The sequence below is a fragment of the Electrona antarctica genome (genome assembly GCF_951216825.1).
Source record: "Electrona antarctica genome assembly, chromosome: 2".
In the NCBI taxonomy this organism is placed as follows: Eukaryota; Metazoa; Chordata; class Actinopteri; order Myctophiformes; family Myctophidae; genus Electrona; species Electrona antarctica.
The window spans coordinates 24,615,110-24,640,838 of NC_136807.1; the positions used below are offsets into that span (position 1 = coordinate 24,615,110).

A 25,729-nucleotide genomic window follows, 5' to 3' on the forward strand; every position below is an offset into this window, starting at 1 on the left:
CTCTCCACCAAACAGACCAGTTTGGTACCAGTGTCGATTTTGTCTGAAGTTTTCGATTTCATCTGAAATGTTTTACCTTTAGTCTAGTCTACAAAAATAGCATAAGATTTTAGTCGACTGAAATGTATTTCTGTTCGCTTTGATGGCATTGTAATGCCTGATTATAGCTGAAAATAGCCGATCTACAAGCTCACAACACATCATTTTCAGAGCGCAACACCCGAGTGCAACCAAACATAAAATGACTTGTTTTTACACAGCCTTTTACTACAGACTGTAAAGGTAGCTCTCCGCCAAACAGACTACTACAGAATACTACAGACTGGCAGTTGAAAGTCAAGAGATCAGTCGGTTGGAAGGTGTGAAAAAAGTAGCTGAATGCACCCGAGACTGACAGACACAACTATGATGCTAAAAATTGCCTATGATTGATGTATTTTTCAACAACAAGCTGTGTGCTATCCGACCCGTCGAAGATCCACGATAAAAAGTCGACGGTGAGCAAGCTCGGTCTTCTTTCGACGGTGGAGAGCTACCACCATAGGACCATATCAGAGGTTTTTTTTTTTGCACGTTTAGGACTTTCTGGTAACACTTGCTTTGCATCCTGTCTACAATGGGTTACATTATAATCTAACAGTTATAACACTGCATACTTAGCTATAAGAACTCATATATTATCATAATGCTTTATAACAATAATCATGACACATTATGAAGTTTGGCATAAGGACTTGTACAAATGCAATGGGCTTATATCACTGTATAATTATTACAGCCTGGTATAAGCAATCATTAGAGCTCACAATGCATTCATAACACAATAAGGCCCCATACAATGGCTGACTGGTATTGCACTATAGAATGCATTATAACAGTGGTTATAATACAATATTATTACAATATATGACAATTACAATAATTATAATTTATAAAACAATGTGATCCTTGCCAAAACAAAAAGTGTTAATTATGAAGTAGTATTATACCTGACTGTATAAGTCAATTATAGAATGCTGTACAATGCCTTCATTATAATGATCAATAGGGATGCACGAGTATCATTTATCAAGCATTATGAGTATTTTCTGAGAACTATATTTATATATCATAGTCTTATAATAGGGTTCTTGCACCATTTTGAAAGTAACATTTTTAAGGACCAGTGGGAACCCTGTATAAGCAGATTATAATGCATTATAACTTTATAAGCATGCTAATAATGCATTATAGACATGGAGTGCAGATAGTAAGTGCATTTTGTCTCTTTTTTTAAGGTATGCCTTGGAAAGCTGCCGGCAGCAACGTAACGTATCGTCTCTGTCCAGTGAAAACCTCATATGTCCAAAACTGTTACTTTTCAGCTTTTGTGTGATGATGTAGTATGATCACGTAGGGCGTTAATTTACGAAACAACACAAAGTTAAAATATGGAGATATGAGGTTTCTGCTCCGACAGTAGGCTGGAGGAACGAGCCCTTTCCAAGGACTAGAGGGCTAGGGGGTTTCAAACTGGCGCTGGATAACTGGTTTAGATGGATTGCTCATGTTTCTACCATAAGACCTGATTTTGTATAGTTTCAGTTAAACCTGTTTAACCTGTATATGCACCTGTTTGAGGTACTTATGTATTATGAATGATCATCGATAGAGAAGAGAGGCAGACATCTCCCCTTGTGTGTATTGTACGTATATTGTCTTGTTTTCGGTTGTATGTATTGTCAATTGTCAGTCGTTTCGTTTTCATGTATGTTTGATTAAAATTCAATAAAACGTAAATTGAAAAAGAAAAACTTGCGCTGGAATCCAGCACCGGCTCCCTATTGGTTCACCAACGTATGTGACCCCTCCTTCTCTCCTCCCCATCCCAGGAGAACACAGCGGACGTCACCACATTTTGGATCGACGCCCCTGTGCACTCTGATTGGTTAGGAAAAATACAACGTTCCATCCCACTCCGAAACCAAAATGGCTGAGTTCTTGAGACTACCCTGACAGCAACGATTTAAGACTTGGACTAAACAGTGGTATGGTCCTTTAATTTGGTTGACTTTAGAAGTATAGGCCTAGTTCTGTGTGAACCTCATCGTGGGTCATTTCTCTCCAACTCAAGCAAAGAGATGTCAGAGTTCAAAGATGCCATCCGGTCTGGTGACTGGCAGTGCAATTAAAGCAAATCAAACAATACATCAAACATTAAAAAAAAGAATAAAACAGAAAAATTAGCAATTCTCACATTCATTGTTAAAGCCAAACTCAAGATGCACCGAGTATCATACTGTACTTGTTACATTCTTTTTTGTAATGTTTCATTCACTTTAAATATAGAGCAGAAACGCAGGTGTGCCATCATTCTACACTAGAACTCCTTTATCTGGGTCATTGTCAAATTGGGTCAGTGGTGGACAGTAACTAAACTAAGTATATGTGTACTTGAGTGCCGTTTTTAAAGTAAATGAAAAAGCCATTGTTTTATTTAGCTCATAACTTGAACTCTGTTGTTTCTAGGAAGAACCCTCTCTTTGAACCCAAACTTTTTTTTCCTCTAATTTTTACCCCACTATTTTTTAACCCATAATAATCACCCAGTGTCAATTGTCTAATGTAATCATGGGCGCTACACTCCCTCTGCCAACCTGGGGAGAGCAACGGACTTTGGACCCAAACTTAACAAAAGATATATAATGAATTCACCACTTGAGCCCTATTTCAAATATAGAGGAAATAGCTGAGCTACAAGCTCACAAGGCATCACTTTTTAATTGAATTAAAATGGTTTCTTTGGGGGGGTTCTAAATTTCAGTACAACCATTTGCATTGGTATTAAAAAAGAAAATGTACTTCATAATTTGTACTTTCGAGCACTATGAGTATTTACTTGAGTATATACTTTGTCCACCACTGATAACTACATCTATTTCTATTTGTTTTAGTTTTGTCGACAGCCCCAAACGTGAACAGACACAAGCTAGAGAGGAACTTAGGAAAAAATGATACAGGTAGTAGTTACCAAAATCAACATTCAACAGAAACAACAACAGGAGTTCATTGTCATCATAACATATTTCTGGGGGGTAGGGAGGGGGGTCCTAACCTGTTCGTTGAGCCTGGGGTGCGAGGGCCCCTGGTGGATGAGCAGCCGGACGATGTGCTGGTCTCCCTTCCAGGCCGCCAGGTGCAGAGGGTAGCAGCCCTTGTTGTCCGCTATGTTGGTCAAGGCCTCGTTCCGGAGCAGAGCTTCCACCACCTCACTGCAGACACACACACCACCATGACACATCGGGGGGGGGGGGGGGGGGGAATATATGCTATTCAAAAATAGCACACCTAAAAGTTCAAAAAGAACTTTAAAGAGCTATATTTAGAACAAAATATTGAAATGACTTTGAATATAATTTGTATTTTTAATTCAAATCTTTGCTTCTGGGGGGTTCCTGGAAGTTGGAACGACATATTTTGAGATGGGACACGGTCAAATACATCATTTTAGGGGTCCTTGACATGAAAAAGTTTGAGCACCACTGAAATAGAATCTCTTTTTTCAGAAAATGTTTAGGATTTAAAATAATTATTTTTAATCTAAAATAGGGTAATAACTCTGGCACAGATTCATAAACCACAGAACAGTCCATAATGCTCTTCTGTTACAGTGGAGCCATTAAGAAGAATGCTTCTTGTTTAGTACCTGCACCAGATTATCACCTTTTGATTGATGTTTGTGATCAATTCACTTCTTACACTATGGGCGAGTTCGGAAATAGCGCACTGAGCTCAGTGCACTCAGTGCGCTATTTATATTTGGGCCCTGCTCTATCGGTATCTCGGCCCGCTTCATATACTGCACTGTTTCCTGAACACTGGGTCGGGAGTCGGGACCCATTCGTGGATCACAGGCACATTTTTATGAGTCCCTTTATTTTTAAATTTCCGAGATTTTTTATTAATTATTATTACTCCAAAACCTTTGAAGTAATGAAAATAGACAAACTACAAGCTCACAACACGAGCGAAACGAGGCGTTGTGAGCTTGTAGATCTGCTATTTTCACTAGTTTGGGTCCCGCCCCGGGCAATTTCTCTTTTAAAGTTAAAAACTTTAACAACCACTGGTATACGTATATCGTCTCTGTTGGTTGGGAACCTCATTACAGTATGTCCAAAAGTGTTACAATTCAGGATTCCAATTCAAAAGTAGCAAAAGTAGCAGATCCACAAGGTCGAACTGTGGCGCAAGCTTGTGGATCTGATACGTTTGATGCTTTTGTGTGACGCTGTAGTGTGATTAAGTAGAACAAAACTAAAAGTAGAAATATGGAGACAGGAGGTTTCTGCCTGACAGCAACGATATGGTGGTCTTTATCGTGGAGTTCTAGAACTAACGGCTAGGTAGCTCTATCACACAGGACAAACCCTCTTCAACATTGTGTGTGTGTGTGTGTGTGTGTGTGTGTGTGTGTGTGTGTGTGTGTGTGTGTGTGTGTGTACCTGTGTCCATTCAGGGCAGCGTGGTGTAAGGGTGTGTATCCTGTGCTGTCCACACAGTTGACATTGGGACCTCTCCAGATACTGTGGAGGAACAACAAACAGCTGTCATCATCACTATTATCAATAGTATCACTATTATAACTATTAGCACTAGTATCACTATTATAAGTCACTATTATCACTATTGTCATTTATTGATTCATATGGTGCAACATTGCCATGTTGAAAAATGTTCATATATTTTCCAAAAAAAAATCCAAAAAGTGCGTTTTGAGATTGTAGATCGGCTATTTCCACTATTCATGTGGTTTATTAATTATAAATGTATTAAATGATGTAAGTTATTTGACATATCTGCACTGTGTGCCTTTTGTTTATGGAGACTGAAAAGAAAACCAAACAGAAGTGGCATTTGTATGCATAATGTTCAACGATAGAAACAATTATAGCACAATTATTAGCAACAATAGTCAGGTAAAAAAATCTAAATTGTGACACACACACACACACACACACACACACACACACACACACACACACACACACACACACACACACACACACACACACACACACACACACACACACACACACACACACACACACACACACACACACACACACACACACACACACACACACACACACACAGAGAGATTACATGCCAGCACATATGTGCAGGAAGCACTGCACGGCGGGGTGTGGTGTGAGATGATGAAGGCAGATCATCTCAGATCAGATCACTATCTGTGGGAGCATCTGGCTCTGAGCCTGTAAACCTACTGTAATATTTGAATAGTGCAGTGACTGAGCTACAAGTCACAACCCAGCCACGCTGCATTAGGACACATGTATTCTCTGTTGACAAAGAGATGATGTAATGCATCGTGAGCTTGCAGATCAGTGCTTTTCATGTGCAGCACTGGCTTGTAGATCAGTGACAGTCTTCTCTGACACACCTTCATACTACAAAGTATAAAATTAGCCTAATAAACACAAAGGTGGGGCTGTAACCTTCTAGCACACACACACACACACACACACACACACACACACACACACACACACACACACACACACACACACACACACACACACACACACACACACACACACACACACACACACACACACACACACACACACACACACACACACACACACACACACAAGAATGAGGAAGTGTGGCACAGCACCAGAGAAACAACATTCATCAACACTAGCTAGCTAATCATTAGCTTTAGCTCGCTTGCATATGATATTATTATGGAGGATATTAAACAACACTGTAGGGTCCAAAACTGCTCATTTTCAGGAAATGGAAAAGAAACTGCCGTGTTTCAGTGAATCTGAAGTTATTATTTTAGTCACAATCTGGTGTTAATACTTTTCATTGAATCAATATAATTTATAAAACCCACACTTTCAACTTCACAAAATGTAAAAATTACAAAAGTAGCAGATCTACAAGCTATTTACACTGTGTTTGTGTGACACTCTTGCATGATGAAGTAGGGCGCTATTTTACGGTGGGAAAAAAAACTAAAAAGTTGAACTATGGAGACGGGAGGTTGCTGCAACTATATCTTTAAGGGCCAGGTGATAGATACAGTATCCTGTTCTCCTGCATGAGTAATACCGGTAATCAACTTAATTATCTAAATACTAATTTCATATCAACCGGTTTTTCTGGGCTAACATGTTAATAACAAGTCTCTGAAAGATGGGTGGATGCATGTGTATCTACAAGTGCTGTCAGCTTAAGCTTGCTTTAGTTTGTCTTTTGTGTGTGCGTGCGTACATGCGTGCATTGTCCAATAAATATCTTTGTCTTCTCCTGTTGTGTTTCTAGAGGGGAGGGATAAAGGAAATAGAAGAGTAATTATTAACTACGTCTTAAGCCCTATCTTATACTTGGGTATTTAAAAAGATAAAGATACTAGATAGCAGATCCAGAAACTCAAAATGCATCAGGACATGTTGTGAACTTGTTGAGCTTGTAGGTCTGCTATTTTCTAAAATAATTCTGAGCATTTTGGAACATTTTTCACCGTGCAATAAATGATAGAAGGCCCACAATAGGGAGGCCAAGGGTTAAAGTAGTTAAAAGCAGAGTGTGTAATCGTATGGGTGTCAGTCCTGGGACGGTGTGTGTGTGTGTGTGTGTGTGTGTGTGTGTGTGTGTGTTTATGTGTGTGCGTGCGTGCGTGCGTCCTGGAACGCAGTGCGTGCAAACCGCTCAGAGACTCAAAGCATCCCTGAATAAATCATGTGACCAGAAGAAAAGTCCCAGAAAGCCTCATGCAGTTCAACCACACATCTGAGTCTAGGCCTCCAGACTGACTGAGAATGAGCTTTAGGACGTCTGCAGAATTAAATCCATTGTGGGCTTGCTATGTATAAACCAGGGATGTAGCGGTAAAAAAAATACAAAAATAAAGAAATCCTTCCCGATACTAATTCCGATTTGGAAATGGAACTCACAGTTCTAGGGGTCCTTGAAAATAAATTTAAAAAAAAGAGTTTGAGAACCACTGATCTAGGAATACATAACAATTCCATTTATAAGTGTTAAAGTACAGCTACAAGATATTAAAACAATAATGTAAATAGTAAAGTAAGAGTTTAACACAGTATTGCGACTACAACTGATAGCGTTACTATTACTGCAAATGAAATATCAACTGATGAAACATGGTATCGGAATGGTATGGACTGACTGATATACTTGCAGATACCAGCATGTTAGGCCCACGGCTGACCTTCGATCGCTTTAATATTTTTTTCTAGCCCTAAAAACGAGACGAATTCGAAGCTTCGGTGACGAGGCCTGGAGAGGGGGGGTAAAAAACGAGTCAGTGATTCATGAATCGTGGAGCTCAAGCAAATTACTTTGAAGGGTAAGATAAGAGATCTACAAGCTCTCAACATGTCATGCTGCAATGCGTTGTGGGCTTGTAGATCAGTTATTTTGATTTTTTTTAATACAAAAACAAAATTAATATTTTATATATATTTATTTTTTTCTCCTTTTTTATGTTCGAATTCCTTGCCATCGAACATTGAATAGTCAAATTGTTTGGGTCAGCCCTAGTTGGACAGTATGGCCATGGTAGGATGTGGAAGGTGGCTTCACAGCAGACACACTGGGTGTGAATGTTCTCTGTTCCAATGTGGAGCGTGATGCACTGTGTTGCAGTAATGGCTGGCTTTTTTTCTCCTCTCTCTCTTCTAAAATAGATCTCCCATAATAGCTCTATAACCTGCAATTACAGCCTCTCACAGCCGTCTCATTAGATAAGTGTGCGTGAAAGCAGCTCTGGGCTGTGGAACAATAGATACACGAGCGTGCGCACACACGCTCACACACACACGGATACAGAACTTAACCACTTGAGCCCTATTCAAAATTTGTCTAAAGTAGCGGATCAACAAGGTTATTGTTCATTGGAGCCGTGCTGTACCCATGTGTATATGATTTACTTTTTTGTGAACTGTACACAAGAGTAGTGCATTCGTTCTCAAAATCCAAGGACCCCCATAACTCCGATTGTACGGGGTCCATTTGGTTCCATCTGTACACTCTCTGAGTTACAGACCTGTAAGGGTCTATTCTGTTCCCCATTCCGCAATATCCATTCCATTGTACCCGTCTGTCTGTCTGTCTGTCTGTCTGTCTCTGTCTTTCTCTGCCTGCCTGCCTGCCTGCCTGCATGCCTGTCGGTTTGTCCATCCGTCTGTGTGATTTAGCCATATATAGAGATCTCCATCTTTCGGTCTGCCTGTGTCCCGTCGGTATATGCCTAGCCTGTCTTTGGCCAGACACATAACATGGAATCACTCACGCCTCCTCCTACGCGGAGGCGTGAGTGAGTATACGGAAGCTGGAGAAATCGGAAAATAACGGGGCCAATCAGTGACTGCGTTTCAACTGCTGTCCATACAACAGTGAAAAGCAGCCTCTGATTGGTCTTGTATATGGTGACATAACATACATGCTTTCAAAGCAACAATGGCTGCCCTCGACGAAACAAGTTTAAAAGTGTCCACAGAAACGATAAAAACAGCTCCAAGTGCTAGAAGGAGGTAGTGGAGTGTGATAGCAGCACATTAGGAGGGAATAGTTGTGTTGGATACATTTGTGTTCCAGGGGCCAGAGGCTTAGAGCAGATGCAAGACAACGCTCCAGCTTAGCTGCTCAAAACATTCTCACAACACAGAGAGAGAGAAAAGACTCCTGGTCTTCCTGTGTACAAACAGGGAAGGTGTGCCGTTAAACATGCTGCCTCCCTTTATGCTGATAGACGAAAACATAAACAGTGGAACGAAACCACACAATACGGCCAGAAGGGGGATGTCTTTCTGCAGGGAAACCTGGCACCAGCACTATAATATAGTGACTGATAGATGGAAATGACAGCAAAGATATTACAGTACACACACAAATAGGGCTGAAATGTACACAGTTGACCTTTAAAGTATTTTATAACTCACTGGAATAACCAAAAAAATTATATATATATATATATATATATATATATATATATATATATATATATTGTCTTCTTTTCAAAATACAGCAAGTCATAGTAGAAACTTTAACCCATTAAAACTGGGAGCGTGTGTGTCGTTGAGCTATATATAGCACAGTGGTTGGCTATTCAGGAATAGCAGATCTACAAGCTCATAGTACGAGCTTGTAGGTCTGCCATTTTTACATCTTGAAAGCCAACCTTTTTAACTCAAATTTGTTTGAGTGTTTTTGTTTTGTTTTTGTGCTTCTGTGGGTCCCTGGGCTGGAACAAAATATTTTGAGATGGAAAGGTTTGAGCACCACTGATATAGCAACATACGTTTTTTCAGAAAACTGTTAAGGATTTAAAAGACAATTGTAGAATCCTCAGATCTTAATGGGTTAAGCCATGCGTGTTCCTACAGGAGAACTGCTGGATCACACAGCCATGAAGACGTAAACACTCCTACAGGAGAACTGCTGGATCACACAGCCATGAAGACGTAAACACATCAGGAGAACTGCTGGATCACACAGCCATGAAGACGTAAACACATCAGGAGAACTGCTGGATCACACAGCCATGAAGACGTAAACACATCAGGAGAACTGCTGGATCACACAGCCATGAAGACGTAAACACATCAGGAGAACTGCTGGATCACACAGCCATGAAGACGTAAACACATCAGGAGAACTGCTGGATCACACAGCCATGAAGACGTAAACACATCAGGAGAACTGCTGGATCACACAGCCATGAAGACGTAAACACATCAGGAGAACTGCCGGATCACAGCCATGAAGACGTAAACACATCAGGAGAACTGCTGGATCACACAGCCATGAAGACGTAAACACATCAGGAGAACTGCTGGATCACACAGCCATGAAGACGTAAACACATCAGGAGAACTGCTGGATCACACAGCCATGAAGACGTAAACACATCAGGAGAACTGCTGGATCACACAGCCATGAAGACGTAAACACACCAGGAGAACTGCTGGATCACACAGCCATGAAGACGTAAGTAAACCCTACAGGAGAACTGCTGGATCACACAGCCATGAAGACGTTCCTACAGGAGAACTGCTGGATCACACAGCCATGAAGACGTAAACACATCAGGAGTTCACATGATGCTAGAAGGGAAGCAGTGGAGTATGAGGAGGACAAATCTTGTACCTCCCGTGATTCAAATGTGTATGCTTTTCTCGTAAAGTTAATGCCCTACTGTATCATACCAGAGTGTCGCCCAAAAAGTCATTAAAATAGCCTGTAGAAAATTGTATATTCTCCAAATTGTATAATGTTTTAAAGAAAGATTATAAAGAAAGATTATATATATATATATATATATATATATATATATATATATATATATATATATATATATATATACACACACACACACACACACACACACACACACACACACACACACACCGGTATATATATATATATATATATATATATATTTATTTTTTTCTTTTTAATGAATGGTTTTGGACGTACAAGGTTTCCACTAGGTGTGGGCGATATCACCATTATCACTATTTAATAGTCAAGATGATACAATGTCTTTTCAGAGATATCTGGCCCTATCTTGCCACCCCTTAGCTCTTATCCCTAAACTTATTTGCGATTGTTTTACTATTTTGAAAAACATTTTAAAATAGTTAGACTAGCCGATCTACATGGACACGTTGTGAGCTTGTAAATAGATGCGTTTTGGAGGGGCCAGGCTTGAAACAGCTCCCATGCTTCTGCTACTAATCCAATGTTCCAGCATGCAGTCTAAGCAGTAATGAAGAGAACAGGAACTCCCTAATATATATAAAAATACATAAATAAAAAAATAAAAGAAAACTAAAATAGGTCAAGCCACAACTTCCTGTCCTAAATAGAGGAAAACAGTTATGTAAGGGCTTACAGCAAATACACAAGCAACCAAATCAACAGAGGAACAGACCCCATCTCCCAGGATCATGTTGCAAATCTAGGTCTACATACCAAAGTATAGCCCCAGCATGAACAGAAAACAGCTGATCTACAAATGATTTTTAGTTGTCGTAATATGCCCAAAATTATTATCACAATCATTCATCGAGTTTCGTGCCACAAATATTTATAAACATAACACTGCTTTCACATTCACGTTGTGCTACTGTACATGTTACACTATGACATATCGGTCTGATGATCAGCAGTGCGACGTAGCTGGCTACAGTGGTTCCAAAACTAGTGTAACCAGCTTTACAAGCTCACAATGTGGCACTTGTATTTGCTATTTTCACTACTTCAAACATTTGTTTTCAAATTTAGGGAATTTCTTTGATTGTTTTTTTCATGACGACATTATTTTTTACATAAATCTTTTAATTCATTTTCAACCCATGAAAATGTGTGAATAGTTGTGGAATTTTTCTTAGGGCCGTGTGCTTCGTGACCATCCATTTCATCGTCTTATTAGGGTTCAGTACCAGACAGCCCAGAGACACAGCTTAGAGACCACGCAATGGGCTGATTTGGGCTGGCCGACTGAAGAATGAGTGTTTGTAAAAGGATGCTGCATTAATCCTTAATTTCCCAGAGGGAAGCAGGATGAAGCTGCAGTTTGGAGGAGATTCTATAGGGAGGAGGAGTTGGTGGGGGGAGTGTAGGCCTGTCACAATTATTACATGATCGCAATTATTTGAGATAATCACAATTATTTTACCATAATCATCAATCTTCATAATCATAATGTAATAAATGTATGCATTTCCAAATTTGTTTTAAAAAATAGCAGATCTACAAGCTTACAACACTTCACTTCAACTATTTCTGCTATTTTGTAAAAAATATGAAATGTGTCAGACAGTGATTTCTTTGTATATCCATTTGTCATATCTGCCTTGTGCAATTTGTGATTATGAAGCCTAAAAGTTAACTGAAATACAAACTGTAACATTCCAATGTTAAATGCAAAAACCACGATACAATTACATGTGTAATCGTGTGTGTGTGTGTGTGTGTGTGTGTGTGTGTGGGGGGGGGGGGGGGGGGGGTATCTCTGTGTTGTACAGCATCAATACACTGGTGATGAAAGCCTCCATTCCTCCTGCTTCTGACAGACAGTAGCACTGCACTGTCACCACTGTGGTCACCACTGTATTTCCTGAACACAGCTTAACTCTGGATCAGCGAAATGCATGCTTAGTGTCTACAGCCTGTGTGAGAGCGTGACAAAGAGACACCCTATATACACATGATGTCCCCTGTGGCCAAGCGGAGGTGACACTTAAATGACAGTCATTTCAGCACATGTGACAGGGTGCCACTGACCACAGACTCACAGAGTGCATATCATCTCTGCCGGGTATACCTCATACGTCCAAATCTGTCGCTTTTCAGGATTCAAATGCAAAAGTGTCAAAAGTAACATATCTGCTCTGATCTGCTGCTTTCGATGCTCATGCGCGACACTGACTGTAGTATGATCAAGTAGGGCGTTGATTTATGGAAAAACACAAAAGGTTCCAAATATGGACATAAGAGGTGTCTGCCCGTTGACACTCATACTGATACTATGTACATGAGGAGACATGGGGAGTGGGGACATGCAACTTGTACTGCTGTGTATTGCGGCTAACAGACCGCTTGTGGTCTTGTATGTCGGCTTTACCTGCCGCACGACACCATCGTACAACAAAGTGTATAAACCACGCTTTAGCAGCTAAAGTTTAGCTGGATGTACATTGCTGTGGAACCGAGACTTTCCTTTTGTGCACATTGTGCAAAATTAATGGATTTACAAACTATGCAGGGTGCGAGTCTTGAAACCAACATAAAAGTGGAGCATTGGTCATTGGATTATTTTCAGTCATGCTTATTGCTGACCGTCCACTTCGGGTCAGCTTGGACACTAGAAAACATGTTCTGTCAAAGTGTTGTCAGCAAATCACCAAACGATAGAAAATGCAAGACAATGTCAATTCACACCACAACAAGTTGTCAGCAAAAGGAAACTGGCACTAAACTTAACCAAAGTAACATTCAGCACTCTTTGTTAACACCGGCTTTCCTGTTCTGAGCACCTTTAACATTTTTATGTTGACTTTTCTTTTAAATAGAAAAAGCTGGTCAACTCTGAAAGGTTCCCAAACTTTTCAGGCCATGACAACAAGGGGACTGTTATGAAATATGGCCACAGCTGCCCGACTCAAAACATTTATCAGCATGAGCATATTGATAACCATGACATGATGATTCTCCACTACTGTATCGGAGGGACTGACTGTATGTCCAATATATGAGATGCATGCTTGTTCCTGCTCATTCTGTTCTTATCTTTTCTGTCATGCACTGTATTACTGTATATATTTATCTGTGTGTGTGTAATACACTTCAGAAGATATATGCATATGTTCTCTGCGACTGCGACTCAACAGATCCTCACCCACCACCCCAATAGCCTCGATCCCAGGCTTACTTTTCTGCGAAAAGAAGAGCCTGGTCACAACGTAAGGCAAAGAAGCTATCGGCGGACGTATCCTCCGGAACATCCATCAGATGTATTTCCCCCGGATACGATATTTTCCCGACCAATCACAACACTTGTTTCATTCGCAGAGAATGTAAACTGATTTGTAAAGCATCAACGTCATTTCCTTGGGAGATACTTCCGCTAAAATCCCGCAACTTCCGATGATAGTCTTTTCAGCGTAGGTCTTGCCCAGGGTGCCACCCCAAGGTTTAGATGGAGACTTCTAGAGGCCTTATAGATGGTCACCCAAATCACAACAACCCCCCCAAAATAAGATTGCAGCAGTATTGAGTTCACTCCTAGGCTACTGCCACCATCTGGCGGAGTCAGGTTACACAACCTGACCAGCACTTGGAATAGTAGCAGTTGAGGCATTACATTTTTATGCGGAAAATAAATAGCAGATCTAAAAGCTCACAAAGTGAGGCATTTGTGAGCTTGTAGATTGTCTATTTTCACAAATTCTTCCACGTTTATTAGGTAATATTTGACAATTTAGCGAATGTTTGACACATTTTATAGTATGGTTTGTTCATTACCTTATTTATTCGTTTTTCATTTTAGAGGTCTTAAAAGTCCTTAAATTGACAATTTAGCAAAGTTCAGATACCCTGCATACATGTATACTGTATGTTGGTTTGTTTACTGTTGAGTGAGAAAAACAATTGTATACATTTAAGAAATGTGCAAATTAAATTAACGCATACATAGCTAAATGGCAGTAGCAATAGTTCAGCAGAGGCTAACATAGATTTGTTCTATTTTTTTTAGAGAGTTGTAAGAAAGGTAAAAAAACCCAGAAAAAAACATTAAGTGGTTAATTCAAAAGCCAAGACAAGTGCACATTGTGAAAAGAGCCCAGGCTAAAAGTTAACCTGTGTGTGTGTGTGTGCGCGTGCGTGTACGCATGCATACATGTGTTTGCAAGATAATGAGACAAGTTCTTTACTCTGTCTCCAAGTACACGTTTGATGTGTGTGTGTGCGAGACATAGGAGACGCCAGCCCTGTGTGTGTGTGCGGGACATAGGAGACGCCAGCCCCTGGGGCTTGTGGAAGACAAACGCCTGTGTCCAGCTCATTAAAGAGACCATGGGGTCTGGCCTGCAAAGTGGGCACGCACGCACGCACGCACGCACGCACGCACGCACACGCACACACGCACACACACACACACACACACACACACACACACACACACACACACACACACACACACACACACACACACACACACACACACACACACACACACACACACACACACACACACACAGAGAGGCGTCTCTGGGCTTTACTGCTGCCTCATAAAATAAAACACACAATATGATGACTCACAGAAAAGCAAAAATTTCCCATCAGACTCATCTTCCCCAAATTGTGCTTACCGGTATATCTTTCTGTTAATCAAATCTTTTGGAAGTGTGTGCGTCAACAAGCAACAAAAAACATTCATAGATGTTTCTTTCTAATCAACTAATTGGAGTGATAAGATCATACACAGGGTTGTCATGATGATGACATTTTACTTAACCATTCATTGTCACTCAAATCATTGTGATGAACAATGTAATGGTGCTTCGGTGAACATTGAACATTGAACACTACGAATACAACATGTTTCCGTTTGGCTTTTAGGCTACAAAAACAAAAGTTGCACAGGGTACATATGACATACGTATATAATTAATTTATTAGCCAATAGCTTTATACATTAATAGTGGCAAAAAGCTGATCTACAGCCTCAATATGTCGTGACTATTTTTGAAAATGTGATATGAAAATGTTTCCAGATGGAAAATGATGATTATGCAAACAATAGTGTGATTATCTAAAATAATTGTGAGTGAGTGATTTTTTTTTGTAAACAATTGTGACAGGCCTAGGTGTCCCGGAAATAGCCTCTACAAGTTGCAATGTGTTCAGTGGTGGGAAACAGTACTGACATCAAGTAAAAGTATCAATACTGCAACGTAGAAAGTTTTCAAGGGTATAAAATGTATAAAAATTATTTTGAAAATAGCAGATCTACAAGCTGTAGATCGGCTATTTTCAAATAGCTGAAGAATATGGGCTTAATAAGTGGTTATTGCATTGGTTAATGTATGTTTTGCATTGTGCAATTTGTAATAATAATCCAAATCTACAAAGTAACTAGTAACTAAAGTTTTCAAAGTAAAAAAAAAAATGCATTTAAGATGTTGTGGATTAGAAGTAATACGTATTAAGAATTGGAAACATAAAGAAAATCCTCAAAAGTCTAAAGTACTTGAGTAAAAGTGTACTTAGTTGGTTAGTTTACACCACTGGATGCCATTCCTATGTTGAACGCCCTACTTCCGACCTCATGGGGTGAAACAGAGGTCAAGCAAACAATCCTCACCCCCCACCAAGATTCATTGGGAGTGTTTGTCTGTCTGTCTGTCTGTCTGTTGGTTTAAACCCAGTTCAACCACCACAGCAATAACCAGATTCATTGGGAGTGTCTGTCTGTCTGTTGGTTTAAACCCAGTTCAACCACCACAGCAATAACCAGATTCATTGGGAGTGTTTGTCTGTCTGTCTGTCTGTCTGTCTGTTGGTTTAAACCCAGTTCAACCACCACAGCAATAACCAGATTCATTGGGAGTGTCTGTCTGTCTGTTGGTTTAAACCCAGTTCAACCACCACAGCAATAACCAGATTCATTGGGAGTGTTTGTCTGTCTGTCTGTTGGTTTAAACCCAGTTCAACCACCACAGCAATAAGATTCATTGGGAGTGTCTGTCTGTCTGTCTGTCTGTCTGTCTGTTGGTTTAAACCCAGTTCAACCACCACAGCAATAACCAGATTCATTGGGAGTGTTTGTCTGTCTGTCTGTCTGTTGGTTTAAACCCAGTTCAACCACCACAGCAATAACCAGATTCATTGGGAGTGTTTGTCTGTCTGTCTGTCTGTCTGTTGGTTTAAACCCAGTTCAACCACCACAGCAATAACCAGCCAGTGTTAAGTGGAACTAATGGCTGCTAGTCGTGCTGTCAACATCAGTTTGCTGTTCTATCCTTCTTCTGGAGCAAGATGCAAACTAACTCACTGTTTCATTCAATTACATACCAACATGTCTAATGAGCACAGCATGGCTTTTATTCCCTTCGTTCAACTACCAACAATCTCCATTCTCCTGACCTAACTGACTCAAACGTCTTCATGTCAAGCCGATCTCCATCTAAAGATATGTTGTTCTAGGGATCCCCAGAAGCAAACCACAACTTTTCAAAATTAAGAAAAAATGCAGATCTACAAGCTCATAGCACAGCACAAAGCGATGTGCTAGACACATACACGGCCGCCACTATTCCTTTTTCTCTGTAAATATATCCATTTGATGGCATGCATTAATAGTCCATATGCTTTGTTGATGAATTGAATACATAGGAGGACCACAAGAGACAAGTCCTCATGACTTTTTTGTGTTATCATTTTAGCTCAGGTGTTTTACTGTACCACCTTGCAGTTTACAATTCGGACTAATAAAGCACACAGCATGAAAGCAAAACATTTCAACAACTACATAATGATGGATGGATGAAGGCAACTCAGGTCAGGGTGATTGTTTAGGAGGAGGACACTGTTTGTCACAGCGTCTGTCATTCTGCTAGGTTTCAATGTGTGACATTGGGTATAAAATAATGAGGAAGAGAAACAAAACTCTAAACCTCAACCACCCCCAAACCAAACCTCTAACCTCAATGTATTCTCAATTGTAAACCATAAACTTGACCAATGATGTTAACCATAAAACAACAAATTCTCTTGCGAGGACCAGGGAAATCAGTCATCACAAGTAACGTCCATTTCTTGCATTCTACCACATCTGTGGGCACACACACACACACACACACACACACACACACACACACACACACACACACACACACACACACACACACACACACACACACACACACACACACACACACACACACACACACACACACACACACACACACACACACACACACACACACACACACACACACACACACACACACACACACACACACATCTGTGGAATCCATCACGGGTCAAAGGGGAGGAGAGTGAAGAGAGGCATGTTGTCTTCTTCCTCTCCGTCTATACAAAGTAAACACGGTTGTAAATGTCGCCTGGCTTATAAACGTTCAGCACATCACATCTCAGATGAAAACCACTCCGGGAATGCAAACGCAGGGGTGTTACATTTCCCATCAGCCCCTGCAGCAAGCCCCTCAGCTGGAACAGCCAACGTCTCTGAAAGCTCAGGAGGAAAAGAATACATTCAAATAGGTGTTTATTTGTGGTCTCGGCATCGGGCTACGGAACATAAATAGAAATTTACATTTTTGTTTGCCTTCTACGCTATATAAACAGGTGCAGACATGACAGCTAACTAATATACAAAGAAATTACTGACAATACATCTTTTACCAATAATCAAAATAGATCATGATGAATGATCCATGGCCAAAATAGGCTATATGTAATAAATGTTATACTTAGAACTAGCCAATCTACAAGCTTACCGCAAGTCGCATGTACCAGGGGGTCCCCAGCAAAAATATGGAAGCAGATATAGAAGCTCATAGCGTGTCACTTTGTTCCGCACTATGAACTTTTTAAAGTGAACATGTTTAACTTGGAATATTTGCTTCCGGGGGGTCCTGGCACAACATATTTATAGATGGGTGTCCACAGCCAAATGCATATCACTTTGGGGGTCCTGGACATGAAAAGGTTCGAGAACCACTAAACATTAAAACCGAAAGGACATAATGTAATGACAGTGACAGACATTAGGAACGGACTGTGACACACTCACTGTAGAGAGGCCCCACAAGTACAGTAGAATAATATGGGAAATAGACATTGTGAGAAATTGTGTTATTATTATATTATATTATATTATGTATGACTTTGTGGCTGTGTGCGTGCGTTTAAGGACAACCCAAAAAAGGACAGAATGTAATGACTGTAATGACAGTGACACATCTTAGGAACGCAGAGTGACAGACTCCCAGCTGAGAGGACCGTCATCGTTCCTTCACTCTCTGTCAGTGACTCAGGGTGATTAGTAACACGTCACACCTTGGCACTCAACATTACACAGGCTGGACAAGCCGGCCACGCTTGAAGGAGGAAGCACTGCATACGTCTTGAAAGAGGGAAGGGTCACTTACTCACTTCAGAGGAATGGTGCTCATCGAGCAATCTCAAATGATACTTGAGATACACAAGTGTAAATTATTAGAGAGCACATGTTATTGCTGTCAATACAATTAAAAGGTGTTTCTAGGACCTCTTTCAGCACGTGTTTAAAAACTAAGCTCTTCTGTTAATTTTATTTGTATTTCAATGAACCTATGAACTAACCTAATAACATAAAAAACACAGAGCAAACACATACAAACTCAAATAAAATAGCAGACTTAGATATTTGACATCTGAACTATTTATGTTTAAATCATCGATCTGAACTACAGGACCACGTAGCATAACGTCTAAGCCCTCTAGGGGGTCCGCAGAGTTACTACCTGGGGGGTAGTAACTCATGTATAAAAGTTTTTTACATTAACCACTTGATCCCTCGTATCTCTATTCCAAATAAAGCACATCTACAAGCTCACACAACACAGATGATGATGATAGTGTTGTCACACAAGTCTACGAAGCTATCTATGGCATCTATGAAAAACAATCACAATTGTATGCAATATGTAATGGGGGTCTCTGCTTCATCTCTCTCTCAGCTAAGGGGTCCTTGGCCTGACAAACGTTGACCAGGAACTAAAAGTCGTCCTCCTAAACTATGTAGAGGGAGGGACAGTAGTATGTTAAAATCAGTTCTTCCAAATAGGTGGTCCTCTTTCATACAACTACTGACAACTCAATTTCCCTTTTTTCTTTTTTTTTAAGGAAAAAAAGCATTTGAAAAGCAGCAAGAATGCAGCTTGGGGGGACTTGATGTGAATGTGAAAAGCCATCATCCCATTCTATGCTTTGTCAAGCATGGACAAAAGGAGACGGCTGTGGACTGTGAGAGACGAGACGAGACGACCTCTCATCTGGCTAAAAAGTCTGATTTATGCCCCCCCCCACACACAATGGTGTTACGCACGTAAAATAGCAGATCTACAAGCTCAAAGTGTGTCGCAGATGTGACGCACTTTGAGCTTGTAGATCTGCAATTTTATAGTATGAATGAACGGGAGGCTTAAGCCTCGTACGGAGTCCGGAACGTCTTTCCAGAAAGCTACGCATTCCTGACTTAATTCCCCCTCAGTGGATGTGATGGTTGCGCGCCATGTGGACTGGTCTTAACCCCGGCCCCCATCACGTCCTCAGTGGATGTGATGGTTGCGCGCCATGTGGACTGGTCTTAACCCTGGCCCCGGATGGACACGCTCGCGCACACACACACACACATAGCCGCGCACACACACACACACCCCCACACACAGCTGCCGGCTGTGTTTGGACAACCTGGGCAGGAAGTGCAAGCGAGAAGCACTTCCAATGTAGACCTCCAGAAAAGATGTCATGGGGCACCGGTCCCTGGTAAAAAGCCATGAAGAAGGCTGTAAACAACCATTGATTATTCTTCCAAATCCTAAACTACATACACATGTTTATATACTGTATATTGGCCATGGACCCGCCATCTCAAAATCTTTTGTTCCAGGGACCTCCAAAACATTTGAGTAAACAATGTTCACTATATGTACAATATATACCGGTAGGCGTAATACACTGATTCTCAACTTGTGGGACCTCCTCTGGTGGTACGAAGAATCTTCCAGAAAATGAAAAAGGTGTGGGGGAGGGGTGGTGTGCATAGGTGGTGGCGTGGCTCAGTGGCTGCCTGGCTGGCGGGTTAAAAGTTTTAAAACAACAGATAGCCTACATATATTGTTAGTTGTTACTACAATGACGCAATCGTGGCTAAAAACAGAAACCCTCAGCAGTGTAGAGCAGTCTCCAAAAAAGCTAATCGTGTCCCTAATGAACTGATATAGGACGCACATTGGTCCGTATTTCCTTAGGGAATAAATATGAATGACGGGCAATTTGAAACATTTGAGGTAATTCTGCTGTTCTCCTCCCACTCTGCTCTGACAGCCAAAGTATAAAATAATGGCTAAAAAGTGGTTAAAATTTACATCAATAGATGTAAATAATCAGACAATGTTCATATATATATATAATTGTAGATAGCTCAAATCGTGATCACGACTAGAATTATAAATATAATAAAGGTGTTCACCTAAAATACTTGGTGAATGAAACCGTCGTTTTACAGAAGCATAAATTAAGGTATAGAACTGTAAATCATAGAATGTGCATTCATTGTATCACAATATACACAATATCTCTGAAAAGAGATATTGAGAATATCGTCTCAACGATATTTATCACCATATCGCCCACCGCGGCCCCCACCCCTAATTAAATGTGCTTAATTGTGGAGCCCTAGGCTTCAGTGTTAGTAAAACACGAGGGGGTCAGTGACAGTCGGCCCGTACCCTGTGGGGGTCAGTGTCCCATGGTAACCAGAGAGACTGGGAAAGCAGACATTCCGCTCAACATACCAGCAGCACCCTCTAACCCTACAGTGTGCTACATACAGCCTGCTTAGAACAACACCACAAGTACAGACATGCTCTCCATTCCACTGGAGGAACAGCAAGAATCCAATCCACTGCACATACACCTTCCTATTGCGCACGTGCGTGTACACACACACACCTTCCTATTATATCATACGCGCGTACACACACACACACACACACACACACACACACACACACGTACACACACACACACAAACCATAATGGCAGTGATTAGAGTTAGATGACTAATCTCCACAGCTGTATTATAGTCTGCTGTTTGGCCTGGAATGTAAACAAGCCTTTTCTGCAGACTGCATAGCCTTTATACTCACTACTAGCCTAAGTGCTAATTACTACTGCAATACTGACAAAGCTAATATCCTACAGCCTTATTTTATGTTGTGTAGAGTGTTTAGGTTTAGGACACTGGTGCTTGACGGTGAGTATGGGGACCACCAGGGGTCCAAATGGACTCTTACGGGTCTGTAACTCTGAGTGTACAAATGGAACCAAATGGACCCTTACAGGTCTGTAACTCTGAGTGTACAAATGGAACCAAATGGGCCCTTACAGGTCTGTAACTCTGAGTGTACAAATGGACCCTTACAGGTCTGTAACTCTGAGTGTACAAATGGACCCTTACAGGTCTGTAACTCTGAGTGTACAAATGGAACCAAATGGGCATCTGCAATGCAAAAGGTGGAGAACACCTGCTATAGGCTAACTTGGGAGTTCATGGACCCTTTATTACAAGAGGGTAAAGTAACAGATATGTAGTAATAACCTGCAATAATCACTGCAGGAGTCCTCACAAACAAATTCCAAAAAACATCAAGGGCAATGAAAACATTTTAGCTTGTGGAAATAATAATCAAGTTACAGGCCTATAGGATTATAGGCCTGTAGCTTATAGTCATTGGGTGCGTGTTGAAGAGAGAGAGAGAGAGAGAGAGAGAGAGAGACAGACAGACAGACAGACAGACAGACAGACAGACAGACAGACAGACAGACAGACAGACAGACAGACAGACAGAGGGGGGGCTATTGGCAGTGTGTGTAGTGTGTACAGTGAGTACATCCGACATTTGGCATTGATGGGTTTGTGAGATTAGCTCAGACAGACAGACAGACAGACAGACAGAGTGTGTTTATATGTTAGTCTAGGCCAGGGGTTCTCCGCGACCCCCGGTCAAAACTATCATGTTTGACCTGGGGAACCTCTACCCTGACAAGCACTTGGTATTGTAGGAGTTGAGACATTACATTTTGTTTGCCTCTTTCTTAGGTAATATTTGACAATTTGGCAAAGTTGGATGTTAAAAAGGTCTAGAAATGTGTAGATTGTTATGTGCAGCTGTTATGTTCCATTATGCTAACAAGCTAGCCACAGTGTAAAAAAAGAATAAACACACCACATCAATGCAGTAGCGTCATGCTTTAGCTGCTGTGCTAATTCAAAGTGATGGAGGCCTTTTACACTTATTGACATTTTAATTATACACGCTAAAGTAAATGTCACATCCTATAACAACAACAAGCCATGGGCTCCTCTGTGGTCAATAACACTGCAACATGTTCTGAAAGCCTAGGTGTAGCGGTGCAACAATTGAATCAAACTAACCCATTTCATCGATTATATAAAAAGGAAATCGTTTTTTTAAAGTAGCAAAAATGCAGAAAATAGCAGATCTACAAACTCAAACTAAGTATGCCACATCACAACACATTGTGAGTTTGTAGTTCTGGTATTATTTTTTGTTTTGTTTGTTTGTTTTTGCGTGATACCATTGTAGAACAAAGTATCAGTGGTTAATCAGACTGAATTAAACGATGATAAAATAATCCATTAGAACTGTTTTGCATTGATTGATTCATCGATATAAAAAAGTAACAATATATAAAGTGTGTCTTGATTTATTCAATTAACAGAAAAAGTAAGCAATAGAATATGCTAAGATAATCAATGTAAGCCTTACATTGTAAGGCCTACTTAGTAGGCCTTACATTGAACCTACTACTCATGTGGTTCAGGTGTCTAAAGACAAAAGCAGAGTTGGACAGCGTAGGACAATCAAGCTGTTCAAACTAAAGTCTATCATGCGCACGCATGCACGCACACACAGTTAATTAATTTATGCGAGCAGAAAGCTAGCCAATAATTTTCCCGTGCCACTGTTAGCCAGACATTGATCAGCCCAGTCAGGGTGCATGATACAATGGGCCCACAGATCTGTGTGAGTGAGAGTAGATGGAGCCAGGCATGACTGCATGACATCCACACAATTGGATTTGCGATTAGGAGGCTTTTAATGCAATTACCTTGAGTACACCGACTGGTACAGTCTGGGCTGTGAGTAATGCACGCACACACGCATGCATCACCTGCAGCAACACTTGTCGCTGCTGGTTTAGACACCTTGTATGTCCAAAACCCTTCCTTTTTTATTAGTATTTGTGAGGCGCTTTTTCACAACTTTTAAATCATCGCATAACACAAAAGCATCAAAAGTAGCAGATCCACAAGCTTGAAATGCAGCTCAAAACATGGCGTGCTTTGAGCTTGTAGATCAACTTTTCATGCTTTGGAATTAGTGAAAAGTAACAGTTTTGGTGTTTGGACTGTCGGGTGACAACAGAGACAAAATGGTAAATAGAGCATTTATATTAGTTAGTGCATCTATCTATCTATCTATCTATCCATCTATCAGAGAAAACCATGCAAGACGGACACCACCAACCTGCCCATCGGGAGATATTTGTGTTTCAGTCAGTGTCTTGCTCAAGGACACTTCACACAGCAACTCTGGGGGAGCAGCCATGGATCGAACTGGGAACCTTCCGTTTCCCAAGCTGCCACTCTACCTCCTGAGACACTCACTGCCCCCCTCCTTCTGTGAGACACTCACTGCCCCCCTCCTTCTGTGACACTCACTGCCCCCCTCCTTCTGTGAGACACTCACTGCCCCCCTCCTTCTGTGAGACACTCACTGCCCCCCTCCTTCTGTGAGACACTCACTGCCCCCCTCCTTCTGTGCGACACTCTTATAACAGAGTAGGCCACCGTTTTAGGGCATACTGGTTTATGAAAACCAATACATGCAACGTTGAAATATGGAGATAAGAGGTTTCTACCCAGCAGCAATGACATGTCTTCTCAGATACAACAAAGCTGGCTGGTGCTAGGCCTCCCACAGGGAGCATAGGACTGACATCCAAATCCATTTCACTAAATGTGGCCACCAGCTAGTGCTGCCAGAATTGGCCAAAAATGATATTCGAATATTCCTTTTAAAACACCACATGTATTCGAACAATTTTCGAATGATTTTGAATGTCGAATGTATATGATTTTAATATGAATATGATATGAATATTGCAGAATAATATGCTGTAAAACTTTCTCTTTCTTTATCTATATGGTCCGGTCCTGTATGGGCCGCGGTTGGTGCTGAGAAATGCACTCTTGAGTCTTGCGAGATCAAATGAATGATTCATAATTATCTTAATAGCCAAATGTTTGTATAATGTTTTAGTTTACGTGGCACAGAGTCTCGCCAGAACTCACACAGCAATTTTATTGTTATTTTTTAAATTCGAATCTTAATTTAAAATATTTTATTTTTTACATTTGAATATTCATTCGAATATGGAATATTTGTTGGCAGCACTACCACCAGCCAGCATTGTAGGGACAGTGTAGGAAGGAACAGCAACTTGTGGCTTATGACACTCTGTTAACACATGCAATAGGGTCCCCGCTACCGAAAACGTACAACCACGTTTTATCCTTCCTACAGGCACAGCCGTGTTAAACACAACTATCCTTCATGGACACACACCAGTGTCTAAGCCCGTGGCAACGACCTTTGGGTGGAAATGGAAGGCAGGGGTTTTCAGAGTAAAATCTACCTCATCTGCTTGGCATTCTAGCGCCTTTATTCTGAAAAGTTCTGGCGGCACCAGAAGTGTCACAAAATCAAGCTGTACGAGCTATACAAGCTCACAGCGCAGCACAAAGTGACACGCTGCAAGCTTGTAGATCTGCTATTTTTGAATAGCCAACGTGTAAATGGATAAAGTGGTGGTTAAAATGATTGTGACGCTATGTAACTACTTTTGTTAGAGACTCCCTGGAACCCCCCCTCAAGGACCCCTAGTGGTCCCTGAACCCCACTTTTAGAACCAATGGTCCAAACTACACAACCTGAGTGTAGAAGGCCCATAATAACAACAACAACAACAACAACAACAGACTGTTCAATGTCCTCTAGCCAAGCAAGGTCCCATTTAACCACTTTGAACCTGGCAGACCTATTTTGGGCATCTCACTGTAACTTCTGTGACGTATTTTGTGCTTGTAGACATGCTTTTTTTTTAATGGTCAAAATTAAATCATAAAGCTCTAACCAAAAACAGCAGAGTCCATGTGGCATGTGCATATGTACAACAAAGCAACAGGATCAATCAAATGTGCCACACCGAGGAGAAAATAAAAGAAGAAGAAAATAATAATAATAACTTGTATGAAGCCTAGACTAAAGCCCTTTGTTAGCCAACATGACTTCTTCTTTCACTA

At 40.9% G+C, this 25,729-nt stretch overlaps 1 protein-coding gene across 5 annotated transcripts in view; it reads right to left on the minus strand.

The window, feature by feature from the left end:
- Nucleotides 1–25,729, minus strand: part of LOC306942510 (ankyrin repeat and SAM domain-containing protein 1A) — a gene marked incomplete at its 3' end in the record, with an annotated part of 115,021 nt that overhangs the window by 84,530 nt on the left and 4,762 nt on the right. For all 5 annotated transcript variants that reach the window (XM_079528441.1, XM_079528443.1, XM_079528442.1 and 2 more), the window contains exons 2-3: nt 4,485–4,565; nt 3,095–3,251 (exon numbers count right to left, since the gene is read on the minus strand). In XM_079528441.1, the coding sequence (XP_079384567.1) occupies nt 3,095–3,251; nt 4,485–4,565 (238 nt within the window). The remainder of the gene's footprint in view (nt 1–3,094; nt 3,252–4,484; nt 4,566–25,729) is intronic.